This window comes from Adiantum capillus-veneris, chromosome 19 (assembly GCF_014529385.1).
Source record: "Adiantum capillus-veneris isolate H3 chromosome 19, ASM1452938v2, whole genome shotgun sequence".
NCBI lineage: Eukaryota > Viridiplantae > Streptophyta > Polypodiopsida > Polypodiales > Pteridaceae > Adiantum > Adiantum capillus-veneris.
Genome location: NC_140949.1, coordinates 45,920,139 through 45,929,838, shown reverse-complemented (window position 1 = coordinate 45,929,838; position 9,700 = coordinate 45,920,139). Strand labels below are relative to the sequence as shown.

The 9,700-nt window shown below is 40.2% G+C and overlaps 1 protein-coding gene across 1 annotated transcript; it reads right to left on the bottom strand.

The window, feature by feature from the left end:
• Window positions 1–331: 331 nt before the first annotated feature.
• LOC147433938 (pentatricopeptide repeat-containing protein At2g13600-like) lies at window positions 332–3,062 on the bottom strand. The gene has a single exon (XM_086490563.1). It carries the CDS (start codon window positions 3,010–3,012, stop codon window positions 1,402–1,404), a length of 1,611 nt encoding a protein of 536 aa, XP_086346689.1. The 5' UTR covers window positions 3,013–3,062; the 3' UTR covers window positions 332–1,401.
• Between the last annotated feature and the right edge of the window lie 6,638 nt (window positions 3,063–9,700).

Sequence of the window (9,700 nt, the reverse complement as noted above, 5' to 3'; positions counted from 1 at the left end):
CCTTCAAGATGCAAGAATTTCCATTGGATGTGATGGGAGGGTCTCTTTGCAAATGTCATCACCTATGATATCATTTTAAAGGAATTAGACATACTAGTTCATCGCTGCCTGTGCTCGATAGAGTGAAAGGTTGCCTAAGTAAAGGGACACAAATCTGAATCGACATTAGCAGTTGAACTATAAACAAATTCACTAATTCACAAAGAAAATTTATGTTAGAAATCTGGTAGACCATTTTAAAATACCCCCCCTCCCCCTTACCGTGCCTTGCATATATAGTTTCTTTTTTAAAATGCATAAACCTACACTTATAAACGTCAACTATAAGTAATAGCACTGAAACGGACATCATCCAATTTGAAGAAGGAACTCTCTCCTGAAAGAGCTAGAGCTAGTCTTGACCAAGAAACTGGTACAAGTGGAGAAGCTGCCTGAGGGAGTACTCTAATCAAGGTACACCACAAAGCTTGTGTGAACTCACAAATGGAAATCATGCTCCAGCATACTCTAATTGTTTCAACTTTGCATCCACTGATAAACAGTTAGCTAACCTAGAAAAACTGTTCCAAAACTGGAGATTTATCTCTTGTGAGACGTGTGCATTGGTCACAGAGTGATAGTTCACTTCTTCATTGTGATAGCCAGAGTTGGATAACTATAACTTGGAATCTGATGCCCAATACTACAACAGTAGGGACTTTTCGAGTATTGCAAGACACAACGTAACTTGGCAAACCTCTCCACAAAGGCTCTACTCCATTGATTGTTTAGGCTCAACTCAGATCTCAGGCACTAGTACCCTAGCGAGAACGCAAGGGACTGTTAGAGGGCTCAGGGCCTTCTTGCCTCCTAGGGGCATCCCGTGCCTCAGGCTGAGACAAAGCCTGGCTTAAGGTGAAAGCTGACCCACACCCTGCACAGCAACTAGGACCAGCTGGAGAGCAGCTCAAATAGCATCGAATATTCCCGCCGATTCATCAATCTCTACATCCAGCCACTGATGAGCAGGGTCCTTCTTTATGCTGGAGTGAGGCTGTCTCTGCCGGTACTACAAGCCAACTGTTTGGCTTTTCCTTTCCCTCCCCCCATTGCATGATGTAGTCTCTTTGAGCCTTTCATTGTTTTTGAAGAGTCTCCTTATTGTATCCCTCCCTCTAGCAGGAAGGTGTTGTAGCCCCTCGGGGCATGCTTTGAAAAGAACAATGTCCCTTTTGGGAAAAAAAGGTGCCAATCTGCACAACTGTTTGATTTAGACGTCTCACAAATATTGAACGACCCGTAATCTTTGCTGAGTGCACTTAACTGTTATTTGGCAGCTCCCGCATCTGAATTGTGGAAATCATTATAGATCACACTTTACGGTTTGTGTGGTGTATACAGTCCATCAAACATATCCACCACCTACACCAAGGCTTCTCCTATGCTTTGTTGTTGGGTAATCCTCATAGCTTCAATGTATCTTGCATTCTCAAGCATCCCTGCTGCAGCGTAGATATCCGCCATGAGGACATAAGCTGACACATTGTTCTTGTTTTTCGCAATTATCTGTTCAAAAGCCCATCTCCCAACATTTACATCTCCCCACTGCCGGCAAGCACCCAATAGGGCAAGCCAAAGTGCAGAATGATCAGAAGATGGCATTTCCTGAATTAGTTGGACCGCCTTTTCTAGGTGTCCTGCACGCCCATATAGGTCAACCATGCAAGTATAACACTCTAAATTCGGAGCCACCCCAAATCTGGTGATCATATCCGTAAAAAGTGAGTCGGCCTCATCTAGAAGACCAAGGTGGCTACACGCGTTCAGAACACAAACAAATGCAATCGCATCTGGAGGTATGCCCTCATGCTGCATGCGTCTAAAGCATTCCAGAGCTTGTTTTGCCTGGCGCTTTTGCGCATATCCGCAAATTAGTGAACTCCATGAAACAACATCTCGAGTAGGGAGCTTCTCGAGCACGTCTTGTGCCTTTGAAAGGGCACCACATTTCGCATACATGTCCACTAGAGCATTTCCGAGTGAAAGATCATTCTTCAGTAGCCCTTGCCTCACAATCTCGTCGTGGATCTGTTCCCCCCTATCTGCAGCTCCAATAGAAGCACAAGCTTTCAGAAGGCTGAGATATGTCACTGAATCTGGAGGAATGTCCTCTTGCTTCATGAGTTTGAAGCACTTCAATGCCTGGTCACCTAGACCTTTCTGTGCGTATCCAGTGATTAATGCATTCCATGACACAACATCCCGGTACGGGAGCCTCTCAAGCACACCTTGTGCCTTTGAAAGGGCACCACACTTCGCATACATGTCCACAAGAGCAGTACCCAGGAGAATATTATCATGTAACAACCCTTTCTCTTTGGCTGCTTTATGGATATCTTTCCCTTTGTCTATAGCTCCAATAGCAGAGCATGCTTTCAAGACAAAAACATACGTCACTGCATTTGCAGGGACTCCCTCATGTTGCATGCGCTCATAGCAATCTAAAGCACTCTGGCCATGCCCGTCTCGAGCATAGCCTGCTATGATAGAAGTCCAAGTAATCACATCCCTGGTATTATACATGTCTAGTAATGCCTTAGCTTTTCCAATCTCACCGCATTTCGCATACATGGTTACTAAAGCATCGGAGCACTTTTCAAGCAATCCCCTTTTCAAAATTTCGTCATGTATCTGGGTACCTCTGTGCAGATTCTTGTGCTTGGTACAAGCACGTAGTGAGCTTACAAAGGCAGACCCATCATCTTGGATTGCAACTACATGAGCCAAAGCCCCATCATTCCGATGACATGGCTCTGCAATTAATGCTTCAGATTCCCGTTTTCTGCTCTGAGATGCATCATGGAAGCTATCCCTCCACAAGGACTGATCTGTGGTAACGCTGCGATTCAAAGAAGGGTACATGGGGCTTACTTTCATGGTAGGGATATCGTGCCGCTGCGAGTGACCGCTACAAAATTCCTTCCAGAAAAGCTTCTCCGAACTTCTTGCGAACCGCGAAACTGGGTAGCTCATGGACTGTTGCAGCAGGCATAGCGTCGCTTCAACAGAACTATCCGTCTTTCGTTGGCTTTCTTTTATTTCTCACTTGGTGAGCCCAAGGCTCTCTTTTGCCACCACGTGGCATTACATTTAGATAGATAAAAAATAAAAGATTATAAAAAAAAACGCTGCCGTGAAAAGCTCTACGCTGCCATGAAAAGCTACCAACTGAATCAAATTAAAAAAAGCTCTGCGAGTCTGCGTTGCTCAATTGCTTCTCCACAAGCAGTTCGCAGGTTCCCAAGAAGCAGCAGGTTTGTCTCCATCTACTCTTTGCGCGCGCGCGCGCGAGAGAGAGAGAGAGAGAGAGAGAGAGAGAGAGAGAGAGACCCCCTAGTGCCTTGTCATCCTCTGATCTATGGCGGACCCTACTGCCTTCTCAGATTTGTCTCTATCTACTCTTTGCGAGAGAGAGAGAGAGAGAGAGACCCTACTGCCAATGGTCTACTCTCAGTTCGCCTCTTCTGCAATTAGTCCTGCTACTCAAGCGACTACTGCATGACAACTTGTTAAAGGAGCAGCGTTTATATCGGGAGGTCGACTTGTAGTTAAAAGGCGAGTGAACAGCTACAAAGGAGAATAGAATCGCGCGACCGCGACCACCAGAGACAAAGGAGCAAAGCGCAAAGAAGAAGGTGATTGGAGCACTCTCAAGGGCCGACACAGAGGAGGAGGAGGGCATCGCCTGCCAGAGTTGACGAGTCATCATGGCGACCGTGAGGGGAGAAGCAGCGCGCTGTCTGCAAGCCAAATAAACAACGTGCTGCAACTCAAACAAGGAAGGTTGACGAGGGAGTAGAGAGACTCGGAGCAGATATGCAGAGAGAGATAAAGTAGTGCTAGTGGTGTTTGTAGAGAAATAGCATCGTGGAACAACATCGTGCGACCACCAGAGACAAAGGAGCAGAGTGTGAAGAAGAAGGTGATTGGAGCACTCGCAAGGGCTGATGCAGAGTAAGAGGAGGACGTCACCTGCAAGAGTTGACGAGTCACGAGGGCGACCAAGACAAATTCCAATTATAACCAAGAAGAATATTGAATTCCTCTCTTCTGCAGCAGAAGCACCATCAAAAAGTCTCGACTTCACAGCAAATTAACCAAGAACCCAGTTCGATACACATTTTATAATTAGCAAAAACCAAATTGTGCCTTCGACTCTTAAGAGTAATAAACAAAGACGAAATATATCACAAACTCCACTTCCACTCGAAAAATAAAAAGATTTGTGACCTCCAAACCGGCGCTGCCAATATCAAGACCCAAAAACTGATTTGTTACAAAAGCTCGTACATGTCATAGAAAGAGAAGGCTATTGTCGGAACCCGAAGTTCGCCAAATTTGTAGACGATTGGCGAGTATTCTAGCCCGACATATTGATGGGTTGACAAAAAACAAACGAAACAGTGGGAACGCTCTTCAATGATGGCGATTTTACATTAGTGTTGTTTTTTTCAACGAATTTCTTTTTGGCGACGTTTTTATCACGCTTAGCTGTTGAGCATGCAATAAAATTAGATCTATTTCTCTTTAAGCTTAATCAATATGCTACATGCCCTGTATTTATCCTAATGTGTATTTTGTGTCTGGCAGAGAGAACATACACTCAAAACACTGGACGTTTTGATTGCACAAGCGTAACCCCAGCTGGACTACATTGCAAGGTTCGTTATCTCCATCCAACTCCCCATGACTATGCGTTTGCTTGGCGCAACACATAAATGTTACAGGACAAGGCACGACTTAAGTTTCTTATAATTTTTGGAGAGACCCAAGTGCCAACTCTCCACCAAACTTTTGTATGGCACTTCTGCATGACGCTCATTGTATAGTTAGCATCTTCAATTTATGGTGCTTCATTGTTGCAGGATGAAATGCTTAACTATTCACATTTCTTTTCTGTAGCTTGAGTCAAAGATCGGCGTGTATCTTGGATATTCCAAAAACATATGTACAACATTTCAGGTCAGTAAAGCACTTCATTTCAAATTGCAATCCATTGATACTTTATCAATAATTTACTTGTTTTAGAATTTTGTGCATTGCTTCCTTCAGTTTGTTTTACTTGCATGATGCTTTCAGAACTATACACTCGATGTCGATCAACATCTGTATATGTTAATTATACATACAACTCTTTGCATATGGTAGGTAGGCAATACATAATAATATTTTTAACATGTGGTGTATTAAATAATTAAATGCATAAATAGTGAATACATGTAGTGTATTGCAATCGTAAATGCACTTTGTGCATCTTTACTTTAGACCTAAACAATTGATGCATTCTATATTTTTCCTTGTTTCTTCCATACGAGGTGTCAAGATGAGGTTCTTAAGGCCTACAAGGTTAGAGTCCAAGCGTCAAGAAGCCTGGGAGCGAACTGCAACCAAGTTGAAAGTAGCTCACCGTCCATATGCTAGGTTATGGTTTGAAATTATTTCACTATATAAAGATTGGATCATGCAATGTGAAATCCTTGCTCACAATCTAGAACTGTGTCCCTCTTGCACAGCGTCAAATCTCACATACAGCGACAAATGAGGTCGTGAGACAAATGAAATAGACAGTCCTGCTGCACTCACTTCAGTATTATTGTTGGGCGCTTTGGATATGCAGAAGTCAAGTACTCATGGACAGCTTGTACTTCTTGCAAAACAACTAATTCCCATCAAAGATATATTGTCATCCATGCACCTGACTACATGTAATGTATTCTCTCTTCTCGACAATTACATACACAATTGGTTAGCATTATAGACGTATCAATCAGTGTGACAAAAACTACACAATGCACATATTGATCACATTTGTATAACCTTGCACAGACTTGTTACCCTTTTCAAGCAAAACATCGCCTCAAAGAAACAACCCCAACTTGAGCCACGTCGGTATCCGATGGAGAAGCAAATGCATCTGCTTAACTTGGTAGGTTGCTGCCCGGACGCTTACATTAAGGATTTTGCAAACTATGCAGAGCTGCGATTGTTAATAGACAGATCTATATAACACCTGAACAAATAAGAGCGTGGGTATCAAGAGAGCAACATGTTAATTTTATACACACATCAACATGAGTGTAATTTTATCTTATTTTCTTTCTGTCATTTCTTTGCTATCTACAATAAACATTAAAAAAATCCTTTGTTTATCCTTTCTTATACTCTTTTTTTTGAGGTCCAATGAAAGAGATCATTGACAAACTAAAAATAGAAATCGACGTGTCCGAGGATCTCACTGTCGAGGATGATAATCATTTGCTTCAAATGAAGACACCAATAAAGCCCTACATTCCCGAGATGTTGCACTATGGCTATGATGTCGCGCTTGAGGACCTGTTAGATACAACAAACAATGACGCAAGCGAGATCTTGGCAAGCTTCAAGAAACAGTGCAATGACAAGCCACCATCAATCACAGAGTAAAAGCTAACATAGCAACACAACAAGGATGTTTACAAAGCACGATTCAAAAGTTCTAGTCCGTACGCTTTCATCAACACCAACAACCAACCCATAGGTCGCACTACCTTTTTTAAAAATTCACCAAATATCTCACTCGAATATATACTCTAATATTCTCAAGTTCTAGCATGCAATCTTACACTAATCTTGTTTTCTTTTTTCTGTTTTTGTTGTGCAGAACAAGACAACAAGAGTCAAGTTCTACTGCTCGAGCAAAATAATCAACCGAGCAGAAAACAACGGATATCGGATGCACCATCTACTTCATCACATGCCACCAAAACGGACAAAAGTACATAGATGTCACAAATAATTTAAAAAAAGAAAGGCAGAGTACACTTGACAATCACCTTTAAAAATGCGATCCAACGTTCTTCGCTACCAGCCATTCGATGAAAACTTTATTTTTGAAATACTTTTCATATGCAAGAATTTACATGTAGCATGTATACTAGAGAAAACATTCATCAGTAGACATAGTAGTACAAGTTCCGTTGGATATAATGTTTTGCAAGCTCATCCCTTCACTGCAAGAAATACATGTTCTTTAAACAAAAAAGAAAGATCTAAGTTCTCCTTGTCACTGTCGTACATGTCTCATTGAAAGCTGGTGTTCTCTCTACTAACATAACATCCTTTTTCTCTCTTTCCTCAATTATTGTGCTCATAATCCATTTCCAAAATTTACATAAAGTAGACTGGTTCATTATTAAAATACTCATATCAACCTCTATTATTTCATTCTTAAAACAACTTTGTATCCTCCCGTTTAGAAAAAATAATAACAATTCTTCTCTCTTTCCTCAATTAAAAAAAAAGCAAGAAATAATAGAGATTGATACGAGTATTTTAATAATGAAACCAATCTACTTGATGTGAATTTTGCAAATGGGTTATGGGCACAATAATTGAGGAAAGAGAGAAAAATTGTCATTATGTTTTTTTTTAATGGAAGGATACAAAGTTTTTTTAAGAATGAAAAAATAGAAATTGATATGAGTATTTTAATAATGAACCAGTCTACTTGATGTAAATTTTGCAAATGGATTATGAGCACAATAATTGAGGAAAGAGAGAAACAAGATGTTGTGTTAGCAGAGAGAAAATTAGCTTTCAATGAGATATGTATGATAGTGACAAGGAGAACTTAAATCTTTTTTTTTCTTTGAAGAACATGTAGTGAGAGAGATGAGCTCGCAAAACATTATATCCAACGGGACTTGTACTACTATGTCTACTGATGAATGTTTTTTCTAGTATACGTGCTACATGTAGATTCTTGCAGACGGAAAGTATTCCAAAAATAAAGTTTTCATCGAATGGCTGGTAGCGAAGAACGTCGGATCACATTTTTTAAGGTGGTTGTCGAGTGTGCTCTACCTTTCTTCTTTTGTAATTGTTTGTGATATCTATGTACTTTCGGTCTTTTTGGCGGCATGTGATGGAGTAGACGTTGCATCCGATATCCGTTGTTTTCTACTCGATTGATTGTCCTGCTCGAACAATAGAACTTGACTCTTGCTGTCCTGTTTTACACAACAAAAGCAGGAAAAAGAAAACAGGATTAGTGCAAGATTGCATGCTAGAACTTGAGAATATTAGAATATATATTCGAATGAGATATTTGTGAATTTTTTAAAAAGGTAGTGCGATCTATGGGTTGTTTGTCGATGTTGATGAAAGCGTACCAGTCAAAACTTTCGAATCGTTTTCTAAACATCCTTGTTGTGTTGCCATGTTAGCTTTTACTATGTGATTGATGGTGGATTATCATTGCGTTGTTTCTTGAAGCTTGCCAAGATCTCGCTTGCGTCATTGTTCGTTGTATATAACAAGTCCTCAAGTGCGATATCCTAGCCATAGTGCGACATCTCGAGAATATAGGGCTTTATTGGTGTCTTCATTTGAAGCAAATGATTATCGTCCTCGATTGTCATGAGATCTGCGGGCACATCGATTTCTATATTTAGTTTGCCAATGATCTCTTTCATTAGACCTGGAAAAAAAGAGTATTAGAAAGGATAAACAAAGGATTGTTTTTTGTAAAAAAGCATGTTTTCTATTTATTGTAGATAGCAAAGCAATGACACGAAGAAAAAAAGATAAAATTACACTCATGTTGATGTGTGCATAGAACTAACATGTTGCTCTTTTGATACCCATGCTCTTGTTTTTTTCGAGTTGTTTTATGGATCTGCTTATTAACAATCACAACTCTGCATAGTTTGCAAAACCCTTGATGTAAGCGTTCGGGCGGCAACTTGCCAAGTTAAGTAGGTGCATTTTCTTCTCTATTGGATATTGACGTGGCTCAAGTTGGAGGTGTTTCTTTGAGGCGACGTTTTGCTTAAAAAGGGTAAGAAGTCTCTAAAAGGTTATAGAAATGTGATCAGTATGTGCATTTGTGTGCATTAAAGAAACATATTGTGATATGTTTTATAGAGATGCATACCTTCGAATTGCTCATTTTATTCTATTGCTTATCTAAGTTGCCCGCAATTGTGACATGATTAGATTTCATACTGAGAAAATTAATATAGAATTGTGCGAAACCAGTGAGAAAGTGGTCATAAGAATTGAGACAAAATTAGACTGCAGAACAATGTTATAAAGACTCAAGTGTAAGTTAACGACGGTTCTGAAAGATCAACATAGAGAAAGAACTCTTGAGATATAAGTTATTCATTTATAGAGTATTTGTTGCACAGATGCTGCAAAACAAAGTCATATGAAAATTTTGTAAACCATTGGAATACATGATCAAGTGGCTACCGAAACTTTCCTACTGAATTTCATGTACAATATGAAGTGGAACAGGTCAAAATATATCAGGAGTTGCAATTGGTAGATTGAGAATTCAAACATTTTGACAATCTGTGATTCACGATAACATGACATATGCAAGACTAGGTGTAAATGCATCTCTGAAGATAAGAAGAACTTTGCTGAAAATTGTTGCACCCTGTGCCTTGTGTCCAGTCATGGCGTATTCAAGTGTCAAGGGGAATGTGGATTTGTGAAACCACGTGCCATTGATCGAAGTTCATTTATGCTTTGTTCGACGAAGCGTCATCTTTTTCCCGGTACAATGAATGAGAAAAATAATACATGTAAGTTGACCCTTGGTCTTATGTGTTATGGCATCAATAGTGTATATTGCACTGTTTGCTGTATCAATTCTTAAGTCGATGTTTTCAGG